The 25,956-nt window shown below is 40.3% G+C and overlaps 1 protein-coding gene across 1 annotated transcript in view; it reads left to right on the top strand.

The window, feature by feature from the left end:
• The window catches only part of LOC117269281 (transmembrane protein 132C), a 239,762-nt gene that overhangs the window by 203,170 nt on the left and 10,636 nt on the right, over positions 1-25,956 (top strand). Inside the window, exons 7-8 of the mRNA XM_033646202.2 lie at positions 12,003-12,211; positions 19,756-20,065. Of these exons, the coding sequence (XP_033502093.2) occupies positions 12,003-12,211; positions 19,756-20,065 (519 nt within the window). The remainder of the gene's footprint in view (positions 1-12,002; positions 12,212-19,755; positions 20,066-25,956) is intronic.

Genomic DNA, 25,956 nt, shown 5'->3' with positions numbered 1-25,956 from the left:
CAGAGAGAGGGACCTGAATATTAAAAAAGTTAGAGCAGTAGCTGTAAAATTAACAAATAAATAAATGTAAAAAAAAAAATAAACTACCAGTCTATGCTTGTTTTTGATCATCTTCTAAGCTGACATCTGTGTTTCCTCATCTGATATGAAGGAGCCAAAATTCAAGAAGACAGCAGCTCAGATTCATATTAGACAACATCGCAACTCCGACCTCCCTCTGCTTATTTTACATGACTCCAGATAATGTGGGGAAAAAGTCATTGCATTATGTATACACTATGTTATAAAAAGCATAGTATTATTTAGGTCATTTCCTGCATTAAAAAGGTTGTCGTGTGAAAGCTATCTGTATGCACGGAGAAGAAGAGTTCTCTCAACAGCCCCTGTTTGCAACTCTATTACCACTCGCCAATAACACGACTTTGACAATCCATAAAAACTGACAAAATGTTCACCCTGATGGATTTCCTATCTGGAGCAAGTTTCAAATCTCTGTAAGTTGATTTTCATTGGCTTTCTAAAAGCTCAGGTAATTAATCTCAAACCTTATTGAATGCTGGGAAATGTTACACAGGATTTGTTGTTAATCTAAAAAATGCAAAACCACTAGTACAATCCAGTAAGTAAAGGCGGTAAGTGAAGACCGAGCTGGCAACTTTAGATTTAAATCTGCCCTTCAGCATGTCCCTATTGTATTATGAAAAGAAAATGGAGTGAGAGAAATGAGAAAAATAAACAGTTTGTCCTTAATTGTGAGTATGTGCGAGAGCATAAGAATAGTTGGGAGTGTGTCTGTGTTATACTGAGGAGCTGATTTGGTGTGTTTCTGTGTACCGTACATGCATATCAGAGAGAAGAGAAGAAGCAGATCTCTCAAAGGGTTTAATTATCCACTGAAGTAGCACCACACAATGTGACGCTGACCTCAGTAGCGTACTCCCCTGCCCACCCGTCTAGTTTTGGAACAGTAAGCGGTACCCCTCCTCTCTCCACCCTATTTTCAAAGGAAACTCAAAATAAAACATTTTTTTTTGATCAAAAGGCATCTACATTTTCCCTTACTGTTTCACTGAAACTTTGAGGAATAAGTCCCTCTCACAGCACAGACCATAGTGACCTTCCCCCATAATTACCCTTAGAAACATATTAACATTTAACTGGCTGTCTTTGTTTTACCCCACTGCTACAAATTATATCTGTTGTGCATTACCAACAAACCAATTTCAAAGCCTACAGTAAATTTTAATGTTGCCTGTAGACCTTGACAATTAGCTAATTAATTGATTAGACAGTCAACTCAAAATGAACAGAAAACAACTATGTTATCTGCTTAATCATATCCATTTTTGTCGCAAAAAATTGTCAACAATCCACTGGTTCTATCCTACTTTCTCAGTCCTCTATAATCATAAATTAACTGGACTGATTTTCAGACAAGCAATTTAAAGATGCTGCCTCACACTCTGGAAAAACATGATTGTCCAGCCCCTTTTCACTCCCAAGTCATTAATTATTGTCATTCTGTCAGTGATCTGGGTGTTAGATACCAACACACAAAGGCACCTTTTGGATATAGTACACAGTAGGGATGTCACGATTATAGATTTTCTTGGTACGATTATTGTCAGAGAAATAATCATGGTTTTACAATTATCACGATTATTATGCATTAATTAATTTCACACTATAAATCTGTAAAATCACATGAGCACTCCTTATAGATCTTTAAGTTTCATTTATTTCCATGCCAACATAACAAAAATAATATAGCAACAAAGAAAAGTAACCAAAAAGTAGTGTGCGGACTCTACTTTTACTACATGCCTCTTTGTGGTCCAGCAGTCTAAGTTTTTTCAAGGATGTGCGTATCTTTTTGTTCTCTTTAAATTACAATTACACAAATAAATTGAGAGCATATCTCATGCAGTGTTAATAATAAATGAAACAGACATCGTGCTGGAAGGACAAGTCCAACATTTACTCAACACAGATGGGAGGAAGCAAAAGGAGGTAATACTAATGCTAAAAGGTTCACTGACTGAGGACCTTGAGAAGAAATTACGTATATCTTCCACATTGCACACTGACACTAAAACAGTCTGACGACTAAAAAAAGGATTTGAACTTGTAACAGTCGAATATATGAAATGTGCCTTTAACATGGTGTATACTGTGTCGCCTAGCAGCAACGTCATCAAGCAGCGCCTGTAATGATTTGAGTCTGCTGAGCGCACCCAACACTGGTCGGACGTATACTTATGTGCTCCTGCTTTTTCATTTATCTCTCAACACAACAGTGATGGTTATGAGTACGTGTGGCGACTATTTTGTTCATGTATGAAAATGTAGTAGCCGTACAACCGGGCTTGGTAAGCTTGGAGTGTTTTTAAGTTGATGTAAAAATAAACGACGAGCATTTGTGAAATCCCGCACTCGTGTGGATGTGAGTTTCTGCCTGTCGTCTCACTCCAAAGAGCTACACGGACCCAAAACCATTACAACCTCATGCTGTGTGCGCACAAACTGCAAAACTATCCAGCAAAAAAGGTTTTGAGACGTGCCTTAGCTTGTCACGTTGCACTGTAAGCCCAACTCGTATCATACCACTACGCCATTAATTGCAAATGACACGCTAACATATAATTTTTCAACTAATGTTACATTAGATAAATTGAGATTGACGTATTTTAACCCAGTTATTGTGCATTTACCTTTACTTGCGCATGTAAAGCCGTGTGGTTGTCCCGCAGGTGTTCTATCATGTTGCTCGTGTTTGATCCTTTGGCCACGACTTTTTTGTGGCATGTTTTACAAACTGGACAGCCATCGTCAACAATGACCCCTTGGTCATTTTGTGATAGCCAAAATGACACCACACCACTGACTTTATCCCTTTTTTTTTGGGGGGGGGGGGGGTCTTCTTCATCCATACTTCATCACTCAGAGACACCGCTTGTGTAACTTCGTTTTCGTGTGAGTTGCACTGACCTACTCTATATGGTTCCATGTCCCAGCATAATCTTTGGAGAGGGATGGTGTTGAGGAATCTTTACGAATAATTAACCGTGGCGTTTAAAATCGTGGTTAATAGTGAAATCAAGTAATCGTGACATCCCTAGTACACACTGGAAGCAGCAGTTGTTGACACAGTAGCCATCAACCGCAGTCGTCAAATACCGCTGCTATGTAAGCTGACGTCCATGTAAGATGCCGACGCACAAAGGCACCTTTCGTGGTGTTATGAAACACACCGATGAGGGAGCGAGAAAGCCCCACTATGGTGGGCAGGAGGGGAGGTGAATGGGTCCAACAAATACTGGACTTTCACCCTGGAGCCCACTGCTTGTTTGCTGTGTGAAACCAAAAGTCAATGGAGTTATTCGATAATAAGGTAGTGTGCTAGTATGTGTAGCATGCTACGCTAGTGACATATGTCACAAACTGTAAACCCCAATCCACCCACAACATAAAATGTTAATGTAAAGTCTACGCAAATGCCCAAGGTTGTCAAAATGTCTTCACTTTATGTTCAGTTAGAGCTTGACATAATTTTTTTTTATGTTAAGTCAACAATTTTTGAGTTTTGAGATAATTTGACTAAATTATATAAAGCCGATTTCGCCCATTTAGTGTAAGGCCAATAATCTCTAAACACTATGATTGTGCACTCAACACATTGTGGCATGTTGGGGCTTAATGGGTGGAGTTTCCCAGCATGCTGTGAGACAACGTGTTTAAGGCCATAGGCCGTTTAAGTGTGATCTAAATCACTCCCGTTACCCATTACGCAGTGATAAATGTTTATGTATTTCACAATGGTTCTAATGGGGTACAGTTAATCTTGTGGTAAAAGACATTTTGCACCATGAGTAAGCAATGTACACAGTCTGTGCGGATGTTAGTGTGTGCTCAGGAAGTTGTGCACGGGTGAAATAAAAAGCACATTCTGGTTCAGAGTTCATGTTTTTGCCTTATTCTGGCAGTCGGGAAACCTTAGCTTGCCACAATATATTATTATAGCTCAATGAAAATCAAAAAAAGAGTTGTTTGATATGTACCCAATGTTTTTATGTTCATATGTTATAGAGTTAAATGCTCAAACAACAAAAAAACAGTCAAGTCAAACTGACATTAAATTCCTGTCAGACAAGGGTCATGTGACACATTTGTTTTGTGTCTGGTGTGCTCAAAACCTTAATGTTATCGTGTTGTACTAAACAAAAAGTTTTTAGAACAAGATGTTTCCAAAAAAAATTTAAGTTGAGTGAGCAAATTGGGCTTTACAGTGCATGACATTACATTACTGTATGTTAGTAACAACCTATCTTTTTCTAAGCCAAAACATGATGGTTTTTGTCACCTAAACACAAGTAGTATTAGTAGTAGAAGTATAAATTGAAACACCGTCCCAGAGCGGAAAAATAGACACAGGAGGGTATTCAATAAGTCATATTTTGAGAAAGTGTCAGCATTTGACAAGCTGGGATAAGAACATGCTGGATTGTCTCCATTAAACTCTTTTAACATTTTGTAAATGATTTATGGATTGAAAAAAATCAGCAGATGAATCACTGCCAAGGTCTCTCTTGTAAAGAGATAGCGTTATCATCAGCCCTAATTGATTGCCTAACAAGTTGATTCTTACAGTACAGTGGCAGGAACATAATCGTGTGCCATACAGTACGAAGCTGCTTGGCTACTACTTGCATCAAGTTTGCCTTCCCTTGCAATATTTTTTGAGAAACCACACAGCATTTGAAGAGGGATGCAAGACAAATAACTAGATATGGCACAGTGGGGCACTGGGAGCTGAGTCCTTGTCTTCTCTTTTCCCAATTTCATGTCTATCTGGCAATGAAGCCAAAAATAATTTTTATGAGAAAAAAAAAAACAGACATGGCAAAATATTTGCAGTGATAGCAAACATTTGTTGCAAGGTAACGCAACACTTGCTGAGAGGGAATGCAAAGTAGTTCAGAAAAAATTCCACAGTGGGCCTTCGGGAGCTCCGCACTATCACAGTGAGCACTCCTTTCATTTATTTTCATTATTGTTATCAAAGTTACCCTATCGCCTGGCAGGCTATTGCCGTGGCAAGCAGTAATAGAGCTTACTTGACTCCCTGTTGTTGCATTCAAGTGACCTCTGATATCACATATTAGCAGTCAAAAGCTGTTATTGGGAAATCAGACACTCAAAATATGGTTAGGATAAGAATAATTTGGTCATAGCCCTCATTGAAAAAACTGGCATTCAGCCATCACCCTTAAAAGACAAGATTTAAAACACTTCCTGTTTGCAAATGCAGAACAATCCTGAGTACAAGTCGCAGCCAACCTGACAGACTCGCACTTGTGTTGAAATGCCCTCCTCGAGACATGATGTGAATGTTTTCGCTTTCAATGCCAGTCTCCTACTCTACCCGTTATTATGAGGCATACAGTGCTCTACAGTAACAAGTGAGGCCAGGAAGCAGCATGACTCAGTGAGCCCTTGCTGCTTTTGACTGGCATCCAAGTCATTTCCATGCTTTGCGACTGGGCAAAACAAATACGGTTAGACTATTTTCTCCTACAACAAAAAGTGAGAAAGAACAAGCGGCGGTGAAATGTAATTGTGTTTATTAAATCTAAAGACTACCTTGAAAGCGAGGGATTACGATACATCCTCCCCCAGGTTTTTACTTCGATGTCAGATTGATTTTAATACAAAGTGAGACAAATAGTAATAAGAATCAAAACAAGCAAGTGTTTTGATGCTCTGTTTTTAACATGAGTTGCACTGGATGTTTCTCCTTTTATCACAATGATGAAGAGCCCTAAGATGTATTCAATAAACCACTGAACCACCTCACACTGGAATACACTTTATAGTTGTAGTAAGTCTTTATACTTTACAATGATGGAAATTGCACATACTTGCTGCTCTAAGCAAGAATCAAAGGAAAATATTACTTACGCTTAGTGCTCTGAATTTCAGTTTAGTGTTACGACAATTTATTTTGCAGTGAATTAAAGACATCCAACTATCCTTTAGAAAATGGCCACAGCAAAAATGTTCCAGCAGAGTATAAATGTGAGTGTCAGATGCTCCGCTCTCTCAGAAATCGGACAGTCACTCAGTTTAAGTCAGTCAGTTGTCATTTCAGTCACAAACTCATCCATGTACGGCTCGCTGTGAATTGGATCTCGTGGTGTCCTTATCTGTGTTTGTGCGTGTCACTCTGGATAAATTCTAAACCCGCATGATTAGCAACACAATGGATTGTTTCCATGGAGAAGTGACATTGATTTGTGCGTGGTTTCACGACACGTTCATGGTGATACATTTGGGGGAGGGGAGGATGTCACCTTCAAGAGATCTCAATTAAATCTTTGTGGCAATCATGTGTGATGTTTTTCATAAGGAGAAATGAAGATGGATGCAGAGTGTAGAAACAAAGTGGAACAAAACCAGAAAGGTACAGACAGGTTGACGCAAATTGATTCCAGCGTCAAGGGTGAGAGATGCGGGCAGACGGAGAGAGAGAGACAGAGAGAGAGAGAAAGAGAGAAAATGAACACAGCAACAAAAACAGAGGTGAGGCTTAAGAGACTCAATGAGGAGTGAAGTGGATTTTTTCAGCTCACTCTCTGGATGGCTGCCTTTAGAAACCCTGCACATTAGTGCATGTCGTGTATGTGTGTGTTCCTGCGACTTCCACCTGCACACACCTCCAAAATAGACTCATTTGCATACAGTATAAAAAGCCATTATCATCAACTCACATCAGCTGTTCAGCACCAACGAGGGCAGACAGCTGCAATTCTTCAAATGAAGAACCAATCTGGTTTTTGTTTATTAAATTTACAGCAGTTTAGGTGCACACTGGGGGTGGGCAATATGGCCAAAATCTTCTATTATGGTTTATGTAATTTTACATCATGCTAACGGTATACATCAGGATACAGTAATTGTTCTGTGAATTCAAGTAGGACATGGTTTAAATAACCATCCTGTACTTCATCACAGTTGATTATTTTCTGTTTAATCTTTCTTTACCTTCCTTCAGTTGGAACTTCCAAACAAACAAAAAGACAGCTGCTTCACATGAGACACTTGACTTGGAGACAAAAGACTTACAACAATAAAACGCAGGGTGCTTTCAGACCTAGAGTTTGCTTGCTTTGGTCCGAATCAGGGACTAATTTTGTTAAAAATTTAGATAATTGCCTAGAGTTGGTTCGTGTTCTCACGGCAGCATTTACAAGTGGACTGAGCAAATGCCTTGCACAAGAAAGCTGCTCTTGATTGGTCAGAATTTCCATGTGCGAAAAATCCAGGAAGTAAAGCAAACGTTGAAGAAGAGTACACTTGCAAGATAAATGTGACACTTTCTAATGTCACAATGGAGGGACAACTATGCAGGTTGATTTTAGCACTGGCCATCGTGGACTATATTGCTGTCATTGTTCATGTTAGTCAAGAACATGCTAATGTTTGACCCAAACATGTGTAATGTGACTGCAGTTGGTTCGGATCGAGGTCGGAACACGTTCTCACCACAATCAAACTGCACCAGAGTTCGTTTGTAACCAGACTGAGACCACCTCTTCAAGAAGGTCTCGGTCCGGTTGTTTTGGTGCGCATCCAAGTGGGACTGCTGTGTTCACACCTGCCCAAACAAACTGCACCTAGGGGGCAAATGAACTTGAGCTTGAATAAACCAAACCAAACAATTTTTATAATGGAAGCTCTAAGGTTCCTGAGAACAATAATCACAAGTGTTACAGGTTTCTGTATTTCTGTGTTTCATTCGCCTCCTTGATGTCTGCCCAAATCACGTTGCCTTGTGAGGCAGCTGAATTTGTGAGAAAGATCACGCAAAAATCACGAAATCACACAAGAATCCAGCCCATATTTGTGACATAGCCTGCTCTGAATAGCTCCCGTGGTAGATACAGCATTGCTAAATCTCTACCGGTGGACACGTCTATCATTACAGGGTATAAACTGTCATGTCGCACAACCCTACTATACACCTTGCATACTATGAGGTAAAACACAAGTTACACAAGTACAATGCTCCACTGTCCACTGACTGTAATACTGTCACAAGACGACAAGTGAAGCCACAGTTTGCAGTCCACTCTAGATTTAAAAATAGACTTCACGCCACTTTGGCTGCTTCACACTGAAGAATAAAACAAATAAAAAATTGTTGAGTTTTTTCTTGTAGTAGCCATGATAAGAACTAAAAATATTGCAACAAGTCATATGTTATTTTTTCTCCTCTACCTACAGTACAGGCCAAAAGTTTGGACACACCTTCTCATTCAATGCATTTTCTTTATTTTCATGACTATTTACATTGTAGATTCTCACTGAAGGCATCAAAACTATAAATGAACACATGTGGAGTTATGTACTTAACACAAAAAGGTGAAATAACTGAAAACATGTTTTATATTCTAGTTTCTTCAAAATAGCCACCCTTTGCTCTGATTACTGCTTTGCACACTCTTGGCATTCTCTCCATGAGCTTCAAGAGGTAGTCACCTGAAATGGTTTTCCAACAGTCTTGAAGGAGTTCCCAGAGGTGTTTAGCACTTGTTGGCCCCTTTGCCTTCACTCTGCGGTCCAGCTCACCCCAAACCATCTCCATTGGGTTCAGGTCCGGTGACTGTGGAGGCCAGGTCATCTGCCGCAGCACTCCATCACTCTCCTTCTTGGTCAAATAGCCCTTACACAGCCTGGAGGTGTGTTTGGGGTCATTGTCCTGTTGAAAAATAAATGATCGTCCAACTAAAGGCAAACCGGATGGGATGGCATGTCGCTGCAGGATGCTGTGGTAGCCATGCTGGTTCAGTGTGCCTTCAATTTTGAATAAATCCCCAACAGTGTCACCAGCAAAACACCCCCACACCATCACACCTCCTCCTCCATGCTTCACAGTGGGAACCAGGCATGTGGAATCCATCCGTTCACCTTTTCTGCGTCTCACAAAGACACGGCGGTTGGAACCAAATATCTCAAATTTGGACTCATCAGACCAAAGCACAGATTTCCACTGGTCTAATGTCCATTCCTTGTGTTTCTTGGCCCAAACAAATCTCTTCTGCTTGTTGCCTCTCCTTAGCAGTGGTTTCCTAGCAGCTATTTGACCATGAAGGCCTGATTCGCGCAGTCTCCTCTTAACAGTTGTTCTAGAGATGGGTCTGCTGCTAGAACTCTGTGTGGCATTCATCTGGTCTCTGATCTGAGCTGCTGTTAACTTGCGATTTCTGAGGCTGGTGACTCGGATGAACTTCCTCAGAAGCAGAGGTGACTCTTGGTCTTCCTTTCCTGGGTCGGTCCTCATGTGTGCCAGTTTCGTTGAAGCACTTGATGGTTTTTGCGACTCCACTTGGGGACACATTTAAAGTTTTTGCAATTTTCCGGACTGACTGACCTTCATTTCTTAAAGTAATGATGGCCACTCGTTTTTCTTTAGTTAGCTGATTGGTTCTTGCCATAATATGATTTTTAACAGTTGTCCAATAGGGCTGTCGGCTGTGTATTAACCTGACTTCTGCACAACACAACTGATGGTCCCAACCCCATTGATAAAGCAAGAAATTCCACTAATTAACCCTGATAAGGCACACCTGTGAAGTGGAAACCATTTCAGGTGACTACCTCTTGAAGCTCATGGAGAGAATGCCAAGAGTGTGCAAAGCAGTAATCAGAGCAAAGGGTGGCTATTTTGAAGAAACTAGAATATAAAACATGTTTTCAGTTATTTCACCTTTTTTTGTTAAGTACATAACTCCACATGTGTTCATTCATAGTTTTGATGCCTTCAGTGAGAATCTACAATGTAAATAGTCATGAAAATAAAGAAAACGCATTGAATGAGAAGGTGTGTCCAAACTTTTGGCCTGTACTGTATGTCAGTGTTCAGACCAATGATTTGGGACAAGACAAAATCATTTTAGAACGTTGCAGAGAAAAGTTGCAGTGGTGTGAACTAGCCATCTGAGCTCGATTAAAGCCGGCTGATGGTGTCACCGGCAACTCCGCTGGTCAAATTACCGGCGGCTGGTTTAAAAACAAAGCACATCACCTGTTTCAACAGCCAACCAGCCTGTAGTGAAGTGTGCTGTTCAAGCCAAATGACCGCAGACTGCGTGCTCGCTTGCTGCAGCAGGTGCTCCTTCCCTCACAGTGTGCTAGTGTCGGACGCTGCTGCTGCTGCTGCTCGCTGTATGTGCTTATGCCCCCCTCAGACACACACTGATTAATTAGCGCTGGTAATTTATATTATTATGGCGTCTACAAATGCAACTGTAGCCAGTATCTCGCTATCACTATCCTCATTCATATTTTAAGAAGCTACAAATTATATTCAGCCACAAAATATGTCCAAAAAGCTGGAAATTAGAGCGGAAGTACAGAGAGTTGTTGCATAGAGATGATACACCGTTTCATCTAGTTGCATTGGTGTGAACTGGCAGGTTTGTAGAACGTTTCAGAACGATGCATTGCAAGTAGTTGCATGTTTTCAACTTGTCTCATTGTGAATTAAGACTGCAAGCCTACAACTGATGTATTATTTTCATTGTTCATTATTCATTAATCTGTCAATTATTTATGTTTTATTTTTAAACAATTATTTGATTGGGAAAATCGTGAGGTAGTGAAAAATGTTTGTAACAATTCCTCAGAGCTCAATACGAGGCTTTAAAATGTCTTTTTGTGTTGGACAAACAGTCCAAATCCCACAAATATCTGATTTCCGTGATATAAAACAGAGAAAGGCAGCAACGCTACATCATTTTGATATTGAAGTTCTGCACTAAAACACGTGGGTACATATTGTTTTCTCATCATGAGCAAGATGACACAGAGGACTTGTTTATGTACCTTAGTTTGATTTACAGTATGAAACAGACCACTTGAAGAAAAATCCAGGTACAATCTTAAATCACTTTGATCTTGGCCTGAGAATTGTCCTTCTGAAGCACAACCTGTTCTCATTACAAGAAGCCTGAGCATGTAGGAGTTACAGTAATACTTTAGTAGGATGAGGGTGAGAGTGAAAGAGTGGGAGAGAAAGAGGAAACGAAAGGGAGGAGGAGGAGAGAACTGACAGATACCAAGCTGTCAGTTTTGTTCCTCAGAGATAGGGGGCTGGTCTGACATCACTTGGGAGTAAAGCTGCCAAGTTATATGCAAAGACGTGGAGACAGATGACAGTCTTCTTGTGAGTGGTTTGTTACAAAGAAGCAATTGTCAGTACTGAGGACATGTGCTGAAATTACCAGTTGTGCCAATCAAGCTTATGATGGTATTTGAGATCGAAATGGATTGAAATGCAAGTGATTACAAACAAAAAAATGATGACAGATTGTTTAATAGATTTCGTCCTCAAGGGGAAAAAATGTTTCATGAGGAGATTCTGGTGCTTTGAAGATAATCACAGACACTTCTGATGTTCCTGCTATATGATTTCTCTACGTTGGAGATGCATCTGAGAAACCTTGGCAACCAATTGAAGTTGTACTTCATGTTCATTGCAGCCAGTCGTAATTCAGTTTGGGCAAGTGTTTTGTTCTCTGGTTGGAGGAAGCAGGTTTGCATCTTTTCTCAGCTCCATCTGTTAAGTTGGACCAAAGTCACATCACTTGCACACATATTATCCTGCGTGCACACACGCATTAAAGATGCATCTGCATGCACACAAACACACACACACACACACACACAGAGGAAATTGAGCAGACCTGACACTTGAGGTTTTGTGGAAGCAGTGCCAAATCTTTCCACCCTCCAGCATCTCAGAAGAGGCTGTTTAACTGAAAACATCAAATGGACAAGAACAACAGAAGATTTCTCAAAACAATCCAAACGACAACATTTCACAACTACATCCATGATAAATTTTATAAACATTACATTTATCTGACTGCTTATAAAGATGTTGAATACTTTTGTCCAAGTTTTCAAGATCTAACTTGTCAATTCTTCCTTCTTGTCTCCAGGTGTCAGAGAGATGTGACTATGTTTATGTCAACGGAAAGGAGACAAGAGGAAAGAGCAAAGTGATGCTGAACTTTACCTACAGTTTTCTGAGTGCCCAACTGGAGATGAGTGTATGGATGCCCCGCCTGCCTTTGCTCATTGACGTGGCTGACCCCGAGCTCAGCCAGATAAAGGGCTGGAGGGTCCCTGCTAGTATGGGAAACAGAAGGTAAGGCCTGATGGAGTATTGCATCTATATTGTTGCATGTTGTGCTGTCTCAAACACCAGATTTTGGGGCACTGAAGCTTCAGTGAGAGTTGTCTGCAAATAACTGAACTTTCGCGATGTGATGGTCCGGCAAGCTTTTGGAGTAAGCGTGGAGCCCACACTGTAACTAACTGCACTCCCTGAAGAAATATGATCATATTTTTGGAGAAATGAAAGAGTGATTCCAGAGAGAAGCAGACAGAGGGGTCTACAGTCTGTGTTTGAAGGCTATATCCAGGATGTCAAACTGACTCAGCAGCAAGAACAGGTTAAAAAGACAAAGACAGTTAGAAGCTAAAGCCGAACTATAGGCTACAGATCACAGTGTAACAGTGAACCACCACATCACTGCTGATCGCCACAGAAGACAATGAATATAAAGGGAAACTTTGCTGATATTGAACCAGCTGTGTGTCATCACAGTGTGTGCAGATGAATGGTGTTTGGCTTCGCCCCCATGCAACTGCCAGCACCTGGATACCGCACAGGCAGGGATCTCCGTGGGAAGTCAAACAACGTTCATCTACACACACTGTGATGACACACAGCTGATTGAATATCAGCAAAGGGTCCCTGCTTCCCTTCACTTGTTCCAGTACAGCAGGGTCGGTCTTTTTCTCACTGTTATAATTAGGGATGCACCGAAATGAAAATTTGTGGCCGAAGCCGAAGCCGAATAATATTAAACGCTTGGCCGAATACCGAGTACCGAATACCGAATACCGAATATCGTTGTTTAGTTTTTCATTAGTTTTTGCAGATGAACCCCCTCTAGATTAGTGTTGTCACGGTACCAAAATTGGGACCCACTGTACAATACCAATGAAAATATCATGGTTCTGAGTAGTATCACGATACCACAGCGAAAATGGGGCAGATGTGCCTTTTGTCATTTATGAAAAGATAAATCACTTTTCTATAATACATCAATGATATTTCAATGGAATAAATTACTTATTGACTTATTCATACTTCAAAAACAGCATCAATGAGTGATTAACATAGGGGGGGATCAAAATAAAATAAATAAATTAAATAAGAATCAACCAGCCACCCTCCTCCCCTGACAAGTCCCTTCATAAGTAAAGAACAGTCCCTAAAGTGCGGTGAGGTTTGTGGGCCGTGAACGGCTCGTTTCTCCTCTGACATATCACATACCTGTGTTCGGCTGGCTCGGCTGTTCAGGTACTTCTGGGCAGTCCACACGCCAAGAAGAGGATATTATGGGAGCCAACTTCTCCGTCGCCGGCAAGCCGATGGCCGCTGTATTTGACAGGAATACATTACTGTCTGTGTCTGTGACCCCCGTTCAACCCACAATCGGTGGGATTCGCCTTTCGTTTCTGCTGCTGGTTGAAATCTGTACTCGCACAGCGTGCTGAATGATTTAAGCCTATTTTGCTCGCTCAAAACTATTTTTAACCGCAAATACGAGTGTGGTGACGGACGGATCGCCACACTGCCGACATTTTACTCCACCCGTCACGACACGCTGTTTGATTGCGTTATCAAAACACGCCGCTATTATTCGGCCTTGCTTTTAACTTATTCCACCGAATACCGAATGTGTGGTTTTTTTGCAATATTCGGCCAAATATATTCGGTTACCGAATATTCGGTACATCCCTAGTTTTAATCATTAAAAAGCAAAAGCAGCATGTGTATACATTCAGTAGGCTATATCTTCAGTAGCTAACTAGCTAACCCTACACTTTTCAAGGTTGTTTTTTTGGTTTTGGAACAGGGAAGAAACGTATATCTTTTTCCAACCTCTCCAGGTAACGAGTATCATTAGACTGGCCAGTCTGTGTCGGGGGGCGGGACTTAGTGAAGGGTCAGTTGAAACTTTTGGGGTGGTGCAGTAGGTAATTAGTGATGAGGGGACATTTTTTTATACATCACTTTTCAGTCAAAGAAAGTTAAAAAAACAAACAAAAAAAAACATGTCAATTGGACAGTTTGTTAGCATGTAGGTTAAAACTGTTACAGTTTTCAGGTGATTTGCAAAGCTGGTTGTAGATTTGTGTCATGCCAGTTTCATCTGGCACTCGACTTTTTGGAGGTCATCTTTGTAAATTTTCAGATGCTTGACTTTTTTGACATCAAGTTAGCCTATCCGTAAGCCTGTCATGGGTGGTCAGAATGTCACAATCAAATCTAGGCTTGTCACTAAGTTTAAATGTCCTTGTCTTAGAATAACTGATCATTATTGCTGATGCATCATGAATAATGTTGGATTACCATGTCTTAATGTATAGGTTATTTGGGATTTTTTGAGTAATGATATAGAAAAACTGAGTATTGGAATACTGATTTTGACATCAATTACCATGGTAACAATTGAAGCTTTGAAGCTTTGAGGCATTCAGGTCAGTCCTATATTGTATTCTATATTTTTGTTAAATTTAGGCCTATATTGAATTGAACATTGCCTCACTACATCAGCAGCTATAAGGCAGCTTTTTCCAGCAAACATTATGATCCCTCTTTAACAAACACCAAACTTCTGAACAACCTACATGCAAAATAGATTTTTGGCTTCCTCCAGTGACCACTCATACATCACAGCACAAGTTGGCCATATTAAAATAGTCCCAGGACAAGTCTAAATTTCCTTATTTAGAACATTAACCTCAGAGGTTTTTTAACAATCCCTGCATGTGAATCCGAATCACATTCTTCACTCGGTAAAATAAATGGCAGGCGACAATAAATTGGCTTGGTAATGTTGGTGCAGACGTATGAGGCATAAAATGCAGCTGCAGAGGTGGTATAATGAGTGTCTAATAATTCATTGGACTGGCCTCCCAAAAGGTACTTATGCTGAATAAGAAATGAGTAATAATTTTGAGCATTACGGAGCGTGGCCAAAATTCCTGAGGCAGAAATGTGACAAGGTGTGCAATGATCTGTGTGGCGCATCGTGAGGTGTACAAGGCGGTTGTAATAAAAATATTTAAATTAATGATTTTTTTTTTCCCAAACACGAATGCGGCTGATTAAAATAGAAATAACCTTATTCAAATCAAAATATGATCACTGAGGCACACTGACTAATTTACATTTAATAATAGCTATTATAATTGTTATTTACTGTGATCATACACACAGTAGCTATGGTGAGGACACAAAGCACCTCAAGGCACTACATTCATGCACAATGTATAGTGTGAAATGAAAACAGTGATTACATGATAAAGTCGGGGACATACAGGTTGTCTTTACTGTTAATGATATATTCAAATCAATAAATAGTGAGAAAGTCAAGTCACAATTTGAATTTGAAGGCCCCAATTAGCACAAGCAGCATATGTTTTAATCTAACTCACATATGCATGAAATATCTGTACAGGAAACATCTTTTTAAAGCAAATCTCTGCCACAAAGTCACTGCAGTGTCATCTCCCATTGGCCCACAACCCACAGGGTGGCACTCTAACACAAATACCCCCTGCTATCCATGCCTGATCCCATCCGTCATGTCTGTCAAGTGCATCATTGCATGAAGAAAGCCCGATGTGTTAAGTTTATGTGCTTATTTTTTTCAGAGAGGGAGAGAAAAAACAAACAGAGAATGCAGGAAAGAAAATGTTTTCTTGCTTTACCAATGTGTGCGTGCACAAACTTTGTGTGCGCTCATTCGCATTCACGTGAGCGTGTAAGCCACCTCATTACACTCCCGACACTTTGGCTGACCTGTCACTCACTGCTACAAACATGACCTGACCCCTTGTTTCTGTTGCCAGCCACAAATGTCACCTTGGTTTAGACTGCCGTCCCTTCACTGATGTGGAATAAGGGAAAGGGAGGGGAAGGAGAGGGGAGGTTAGGAACTAAGCCAAGCCATTGGGCCACAGCATGTTAACCTGTCAGTCCGTTTTTCTGCCTGACCGGCCATGCCTCATTAAACCTAATGGAAACTGTCACTGTCACTCCCTCCTGGCCACCTGACTGTTAGGGAGAGATATGCAGGCAGAGCTGGAAGGTGTAAGAAAAAAAGGTGAGAGTGCGAGAGAGAAGCAGAGTGAGGGAGTTGAAAAATAGATTACAGGAAAGTCAGGTTAGGAATTGATGTGTAAACCATAGAGTCAGAGCCAGGTGTGCAGTGAGACGGAGAGATGACAATGGCAATGCACGGGACAGCAGAATAGACCTATGTAGTGATAAAGAGTGATGGAAGATGAAGGATGCGGATGAATAGGAGTGATGTATACGCCTAATAGCTGTAGCAATGTTTCTCTTCATCATCAACACCGTTGACTCTCTGGAGCGGATCTGTGTCCCAAGGCCACATTTCACCCATCACTGCAGCTCCCACCGCTCAGCATGGACACCAAAAACACAATATGTTGTTGTTTAATGTGATATATTAGAGTAGTTGAGGGAGCAGTTTGTGTCTCAAAGCAGTTTTATTGTATTTTTGGGAAAAAACTGGAACCTACAACCTTTGGGACGTACAGTAAAATCCAGTAAATCATGACATAAGATACTGTACTGAAGAGTAGGATTAAATCCAATGGACCCTTACAGCTGCAGTTAACTTTTTAAGAACAGGTTTTTGTCATATTAAATGAAACTATATCCTGACAGTAGTGCATGAGAAAGATAATCTGTGAGAAAAAACGTTTTTTCCTCTGCCTTCTCTATTGCTCTGAATAACATTTGCAAGAATCCACCGCACCTGAACAAAAACAACCAATCAGAGCTGAGGAGTCTCTGACACAGCTGTCAAACTGTCAAAATAGGCAGCGCTGATTAAATATGAATCAAGATTCTGTGACTGCCTGCCTTCTCCCCCACCCCTCTCATATAAATGTTCGCTCCAGCCGGCGAGTGGTGTTTGGTTTTGGCTGGACCTGGCAGGGTTACAAACCTTGTCATTTTACAGCCAAACAGTACACTAAAATATGTTTCTGAAAACATTTTGGGCATGAAATAGGCAATGCAGTAACAGAAAAAACAGAAGTTTGAAGCAGTGATTGACTGACATGAGTGACAGCTGCAATAGAGACTCCTCAGCTCTGATTAGTTGTTTCCATGTACTACTGTCAGGATATAGTGACAGTTTCAGCAAATATAACAAAAAGTAAAGGATGTCTAATCAAGTTTTTTGACCCCAAACCGACCCAAGTCAATTAATAACAGGTATCTGCCAATACCGAGCTCTGATCTGATACTTCTATTTTCCTGTATAATACAGTTGCACAGTGCACACCTCAAGTACATTTCAGTTATTTAAATTTATATGCTTGACAAATGAATAGCTCTGCAATGCATTAAGAAAAGAATCCCTGAATTACAAAATTAGTAAAAAGGTATACAATACCAAACGCTCTCTTTGATATATTTGGCCTTGTCACTGTCCCGAGGGAATTTCTCTGTCCCTTTAAGAGACTAATCTCCATAGTTTGTTGCCTTTGTGCAGCTTTTGCTTGAGTTACCGAGATAAACTGTACTCCACTGAGTGTTTATTTCAATTCAATTCAATTCAATTCAGTTCAATAGAACTTTATTTATCCCAAAGGAAATTCTTGTGCCAGCGAATGCCTCAAATTACAGTAGCACTAAATACAGTAACCAGGATTTAACGTTCACAACCATTTAGAACCAGACAACCAGTGGGTTCCCCAGGTCAGGGCCTCTCACTGGGCCTAGTTTTAGAACAATAGAGTATTAATTATCTGGCAGAATATACAAGATAGTGTTCTCAAGGAGCAAAAGCAAAACCAGTGCCTGATAGAGTAACAATAGCAGTACGATAAGTACATGAGTTACTAAAAATGAACTAAAATCGTGGAAAAAACAAAATTCACCTGATAATCTATGTTATATTGAATATGATGATATATCACACTGAGCTGATATGACAACCCGGTCTCACTCCGAAGTCATCAAAATCTGGTGCTTAGGCAGTGACTTGCATCAGACACTGACGAACAAAGCCGTTCTTTAACATGTGCATGATACATGGCTGGTCACCGTTATAGTTTAACAGTCCTTGGTGGAGTCAGGGGAAAACATGGCAGGACAAGAATGAAAGTTAAGGCAGCAGATGTCTGAGTAGGGTCGATGGATCCAATAAACACTGACTTTCACCCGGGAGAGCAGTGTTCGCGTTTCATGAGATTATAATGCCAAACCCAGTTCTTTTTTCCTAAACCCAACCACATGTCTTTGCTGCCAAAACCCAACCATGTGCGTTAGTTGTTGAGGGAATAAAAAAATTCAATTAGCGGTGTTGTATCGACATAGTGCGTTTATTTTGAAAGAAACCGTATGTAAACAGTAAATTTCCTGTGAAAACGGAAGTGTATTTTGAAAGAAGACAATGCATGTAACAGGCAGAACTTGACACAGCACCCCAGAACATCAACAAACCAATGCACCCAGGGTACCCTTCATGTCGTATCTGGACATGGAAAGTCAATAATCAAACGCTGATATGTGATAAGGTCGGAGTGAGAATGTGTCGTATATGAAACAAGTGCTCGTAATTGTTGTAGATGGCTGTGTAATGACTTCTCTATATAACTCCATATATAGCCGTGGTAACCATTAACCAATCCTGATTGGTTAAAAAATGCCTTGATCGGCTCTAATTTTGTATTTCAGAATTGTAATGACATTTGTAATGGTATATCTCTGCAGTAAAACCTGTATCAAACAGCTAGGTGCCATATGAATTTTTTTCCCGGTAATTGCTTTGAGGCGATATTTTATCTTTTAAATTGTACCATGCTGTCTATTGTATTAGTCTTTGGATGTCTTACCAGGTCCACAGTGGCACCTATTAGCCGTCTTCCATAATTCTTTGCAGGATATCTCCATTTTCCAATCCCTGCCCTTCTGCTCTACCTTCCCCACTCTAATGCGGGTCTGTTAATGTGATAAAGGGCCACATAAACTTGACTTAAATAGGAGGAAAAAGAGTAGAACAAATGTGTCATGAAATTCCCCTACTGGGTTTGCAAACATTCATTTGTTACAAAACATATCTTTTTGAGATGGCTATATCTGCAAAGTGTTTGCCGTGGGCCAAATAAATGGCAGGCATGCAGCAAAAATATCAGTTGCCCTTTTAAAGAAAATGAGAAAGCAAGCAAGGCATCAGTTTGTCACTGCAAGCTGTTTTTAATGGATTTTTTGAAAACACTGGGGGCCTATGACTTTCGGGAGGTCAGGAAAACCTGCAGCATGACCGAAAGTAGGAGCTTTGACTGCAGTAAATACATCAGACGGTTTAGACTTTATGGGCATTAATGGTGATAAGGAAAAATGAATTACATTGAATTGTGATAGAAAAAAGTACAATTACACTGGTGATAACCTTCAGAATATCTTTTTCTCGTGAGAACTTCTCTAAATACAAAGAGCTTTTAGTACGTTTTACCTCAGACACCTAAGTATACTTATCCTATCTGCCTCTCTATTTCTCACAGTCTTCAAGTAATTGAGCCATACTTCATACCCACTACTCATCTGCCCCTCTTCTCACATTCCTCCAGGTATGAGAGGGTCACCGATGACAAGGATGGAGATGATGCGGCTGAAGAGAGGACAGAGAGCGGCTGTGTAGCCCAGTATCAGAGCACCACCCTGCGTGTCCTCACACACTTTGTAGCAGATACCGGGGATGTCAGAGGAGCAGCGGAGGAGGACGGGCTGGGCCAGCAGAACTTCCTGCTGGGAAGTGACTGGCAGGTTGAGGTGACGCAGCTGGTTAAGGATTTCCTGAGGGTGGAGGTCCCGAAGGTCGCACAACTGCTGGAGGGCCAGGTCCTAATAGGACTGAGTGCTGGCATCACCAAAATACAGGTTGTATCCAAGTGTGTGTGTTTTGGTTACCTGATTTTTAGTCTGTTATCATGGTCATGTTCATGTTCAGGAGTTATTTTACCCAAACCAATAAGTCGTGACTGACATATCCATCTCACTGATGTAACTTTCAGTCAATACAGAAGCTGCAGTAGCTGTTTGGAGCAGCAAACTAAATCGATGGAATATAAACTCATTTAAAGTTGGTATTTCTTTAACTAAAGGTGCTTTCACACCTGCCCTGTTCGGTTCAGTTCAATCGAACTCAAGTTCATTTGCCCCCAAAGTGTGGTACGTTTGGGCTAGAGTGAACACAGCAATCTCACTCAGGTGCGCACCAAAACAACCAGACTGAGACCTTCTTGAAGAGGTGCGCTCAGTCCGGTTACAAACAAACTGGTGTGGTTTGTTTGTGGTGAGAACGTGTTCCGACCTGGATCCGAACCAACTGCAGTCACATGACACATTGTTTGGGTTAAACATGAGCATGTTACAGTCCTGGAGGATTATTAATGTGTACCTCCTCCTGTACTGCCTTAATATGCACATTCAGCACATCCAATGCATCAAAACATTGTTTTCTAGTTGGAGCCGCACCTCGTTTTCAAACTGTATGGTTTGACTAAAATGAACAATGACAGCAATATAGTCCACGATGAGCAGCGCTAAAATCAACCTGCGTAGTTGTCCCTCCATTGTGACATTAGAAAGTGTCACATTTATCTTGCAAGTGTACTGTTCTTCAACGTTTTGTTTACTTCCTGGATTTTTCCCACATGGAAATTCTGACCAATCAAGAGCAGCTTTCTTGCTCATGCATTTTATCTGGTCCTCTTGTTATGGCTGCCGTGAGAACACGAACCAACTCTAGGTATTTATACAACTTTGTAACAAATTTAGTCCCTGGTTCGGACCAAAGCAAGACAACTCTAGGTCTGAAAACACTCTGAGAATAACCTGCCATTCTTGTGGCAATTTGTCCTCCATCATCAGTCTGACTCTGACACAGTTCCCTTTCTACAACACTCTGATTGGCTCTAGTTTTCAACCAAGGAAACAACCGTTAGTTCGCACAAAACCATACCTATTTAAATTGTTAAAGTAGAATGGTGAAGAAATCTGATATATGGGAGGCAATGCAGAGGTCTGAAACTAGGCTCGTTTTGGGAAAGTCAATGAATATTCTAAAAAAAAACACAGAGAAAAGGAGAAGCTCCACTAATTGATTTTTTCTATACCAACAATGAATCAAATTTTTTCCTCTTACTATACATGCACTGGTGCATGTAATTTTAAAAATTGCATGCACTACTTTATTTTATTTCATTTTTTCCCACCTGCACCAAAACATTTATTTGACTGCACCATTTGGTGTATTTATCTTTCTCTGTCTGCACTTTCACAGCCCAATCTGACCAAAGAATCCAACATCAACCGCTGTAACATTTTCATTTTTATGACAGTTCAAATATGAGGATATAAGAGATGATTTTCCCTTTCATAAATTGTACATGGTCATAATCAGGGTCATTTGATCACAGGGTCATCCTTCATAAGATTACACAAAAAAGCAGTTAACCTCTGAAGGACAACATTTATTCATTTGAAATATGTTCTAAAAGGAGGACATTTTAATATGTTATAATATACAGTAATGTTGTACAGTGACACTACTTCAAATTGGTCATAGGAACATTTTGAAAAAAACAACAACATTGCGCTGCTTAGCAAACCTAATATGAAGAGTTTTTTATCATATAACTGACTAGATATGATTTGTATAAATATATTGCTCTAATGTGAGTCATTCTTCATCCTTTTTGGCTGCCTCAAGGACTATTATGTAACAGCAGGGACAGAAGTGCTATTGTAACGCTGTGCTGCTGTCTTGTCTGTCCATGCGCTGTCAGTGTCCCCTTTATGTGCCATGACATTACCAGTTATAAATTTGTTTTTCACTGCATGAGGAAATGCACACGTGTCAGGAGAATGTGTGAAAAGTGTCAATCGTGTGAATCTCACAGTCACTGGGTCAGAGTTGGGAGCTCTGCACAACATATTTTCTGTACCAAGTTACGGGCACCAGTGCATGTACATCTGAGAATTATGCCAGAGCTCAAATTTTACATGCACTACTATGCATATGCATGTGGTATTTGGAGCTCTGGTCATTTTTGTGGTGGTACAGCCTATGAATTCCACATACATCAACAGGCTCGCCGTCAGGGGGGGTCAAGGGCACAGGTGACTCCAGCCCAAGACCAAGGGGTGGCCCATGAAAAGATCTTTGGTTGACCTTAGAATCAGATCAAGTCCAATAATTTACTTACTGACTTAAATCACTGACAATACAATTTATATAGTGCTAAATAAATGTATTTCCATCATTAAAACACATTTCAGTGTGCTGTCTGATGCAAGTACTGTGAAATGTTGCGTTCCATCTGACAGCGAGGGACAGATGCATTTTAACACACAGATATATAAGCACAGCTAATGTAAACATGTGTGGCAAACTGCTGCCTGACTAGTTAAGTCAAAGTGCCTCACTAAAAACCAGGGGTTCCTAAAAGAACAGTCAGAGGACAGAGATACAAGAAAATGAAAGGAGTAGAGAGACAACGACCAAATGTCTGGCAAACAAAAAGTGAAGAAGCAGCAGGTATGACAGGCGAAGCTGAAGGTGAGGAGTGAGGGAGACTGATGTTGGCAAATAAAATCTGCTGTATTGGGCTCAGTTTAAAGCTACAGTAAAGATACGGATATCATATTATCTGATGGGTGTGGAAGGGCGGCCCACTTTGGATGGGGGAGACAGAAACATGTCTAAAAGGAAAGTGAATGTTGGACTTACATTCATCAGGTAACCGGAAACATGACATGGATAAGGCTGGAGGCATAAAACAGCAAGTAGCTTATGTGTTTAGTGACCACAACCAGGAAAAACACAAAGAAAGACATTGGACTTAAGATGCACGTATAGAGAATGTGGAGTAAGACCCAACAGGCAGGGGAAAGGGAGGGACTTACAAAAGCAACTACATTGATCACAGCATGGCACAAATACTTAAGTCTATCATGAGCTGACAGAGAAACATGGCGTCATGGAACACCCAATAAAAGCTTGCACCTCTGCAGCCTCTCTTGCTCCCACCCTTTCTCCCATCCACACACACACACACACACACACACACACACACAAAATCCCATTTATTTAACACTACAACCAGGTGCTTGCTCAGAACGACACGTGAGCCCGCTCACACCGTAAATCAACATCAATCTGGCATTTACAAGATAGCACAACACAGAACAACACGTTGTCGAAGCAGTGGACTGGAATCATAATCTCCTTCTCTTTATTTATCAATCGAAGAGCTGCGTGCACTGCAGGAGTGACTACGTGTGTGAGATGGAGTGCTGTTTTACTGCTGGGCAGGACATGGTTTGTATGGAAGGAAAAGTGACTGGAAAGATTCGTGATCAAGCCCTGATTTTGACACTGTCTGTAAAGCTAGTTCACATGTAGCCTACTGTGTGTGTGATTGCACTAGTTTAGGGGGTGGATAAAATTATGCAGCCCTGCAACATGCTTCCTAGGATCAATTGTCATCAACACTGTGTCAGAAGTTAAGCTCATGTTAATGCAAAGATGTGAGGTAATTCTGAGGCTATGGTTTACATATTGAGAAATATGTTGGCACTTTTTGAATGCTGCGGCTAAAAAAGCAGGAGCTATCAGTCTTTAGTGGTGCAAATCTTCCTCCTTGGCTTCAGACTTTGCCCATGGTGGCAGAAGCTTATAGAAGCGAATCGTGACTAATATTTAAATTAAAATGCATTTACAGAAATGCTTTTTCATTTTAAGAATGTGGCTGCATTATTTGACTCATAAATAAAATTAATCATCAATCATCCTATTTGCATTTTAATTTTCTTCTTCAAGACTGCTCATTCTTTTACTTAATTAAAATGAAAAAGAAAAAGTCATTTGAGATTTAATTTTCAAAATATGCCCCAGCAAATAGATACCAAAATTCAATTTGAAATGTAAAATTTGAAAATTAAAATGCATTTACAGAAATGCTTTTTCATTTTAAGAATGTGGCTGCATTATTTGACTCATAAATAAAATTAATAATCAATCAACCTATTGCATTTGCATTTTCTTCTTCAAGACTGCACATTTTATGCCATAATCAAAAAGAAAACAAAGAAGACACTGCTATTTCATTTTCGTGGTCTGCCCTGCAAAATAGTGACCATAATTCGAAAATGATTTGGCAATCTGAGCAGCGCAGGAGAGTGACGTCAGGAGCCGCTCTTCTTCAGCTGACCATGGTGCTACCCATCTAATACGGTAGGGGGCGGTGTGCACATTTGATATATGGATGCATCACAGATCATGGCGCTCCCTGAGATTGTGCTTTCTAAACATCGTGATTTCCCAAAACTGAATAAATACCACACATAGCAACACAAAACTGCTTTGCTAGCTCAATCATGTTGTAACTAAGATATCTGCTGGAAAAAATAATTTTTTCATGGACTGTTCATTGAGTTACGGAGTTAATACGTCCGCTGACTTGACAGTCATTTAAACTGGTAGCAGCTTATACTTGTACTTATAGCTTATACTTTGTAGACATCGTGATTTCCCAAAACTGAATGAATACCACACAGTCCAGCAACCTTTCTGGGGGAAACCCTGTGATATTGACACGTTAAATAATTTTCATACATACAAAGCTGCCTAATATAATTTAGATCTGCCCTGTAAGTGTGTGTATAGCGCACTGAATGAGTGTTAGGTGTGAAGAGGACCTTACAAGTGAGCGCACTGTGTTTTCTTATGACAAGCCGTAATAACATCTTCGCACCAAACACTCATTCAGTGCGCTATACACACACTTTTACAGGGAAGATCTAAATTATATTAGCCTAAATATTTAAGATGATTACTTATGTATGCAATGATTTATTGATATTAAATATATATAGATAATATAGATAAACATACAGTCCAACAATTCCTTTGATCAATGGATATTTTTTTGCTTAACAATTTAATGCAGAATAGCAAGATGGCATGATGCAATTTAATTTCTATCATGATCAAGATCATGCTGAAAGCTGAATTAATAGTAGTGTAAATATATCTATGAAACGTATACAAGTTTACAAGGGTCTTTGTTGACTGCAGCTTGTTAGCTATGGCCTCCAGGCTTATTACACACTGATGTCAATAGGTACTCCATGTCATATCAGTTAATCTTTGCTGTGCATAATTTATTAATTTCACGAGCAGATTCAATATTCGACAACCATATTGTATGGGTTAGAATCAAACCAGGGCAGTATGTATGAAAATTATTTAACGTGTCAATGTCACAGGGTTTCCTCCGGAAAAGTTGCTGGACTATTATTTAGTTTTGGGAAATCACAATGTCTACAAAGTATAAGCTCAAGCTGAGTGTATCGGCAATCCAACTACAAAAATGCCAGTTGAGGGAATCCAAAGCCATTTTTAACTCATGTTGGTGTGCAAACACGAGGTCCTCCATGGTACGCTTTGAACACTTTATTGACTTCCAAAAACGTTAAAAACACCTACAAAAAGCCGAGTGTAAAAAAGACTTAAAACGAGCTTGTGCAAAAGGACAAAAATACTACGATTATAACGAAAACCCATTCACTCGACACACACACAGACATGGTTAAAAAACTGTGGCCTCCCCTGATTCTCATTCCATAACACTGATCAGCTGTGACTCCCCTATCTAACCTACATGTGACTGATCACCACCTATGCCCACAGCTGTGCAGGTAACCCGTAGCAACCCTAGTGCCTACTAACACTGACACGACACCTGCTACCAGTTTAAATGACT

The sequence above is a fragment of the Epinephelus lanceolatus genome, chromosome 19 (assembly GCF_041903045.1).
Source record: "Epinephelus lanceolatus isolate andai-2023 chromosome 19, ASM4190304v1, whole genome shotgun sequence".
Lineage (NCBI taxonomy): Eukaryota > Metazoa > Chordata > Actinopteri > Perciformes > Serranidae > Epinephelus > Epinephelus lanceolatus.
This window is presented reverse-complemented; position numbering and strand designations above follow the sequence as displayed.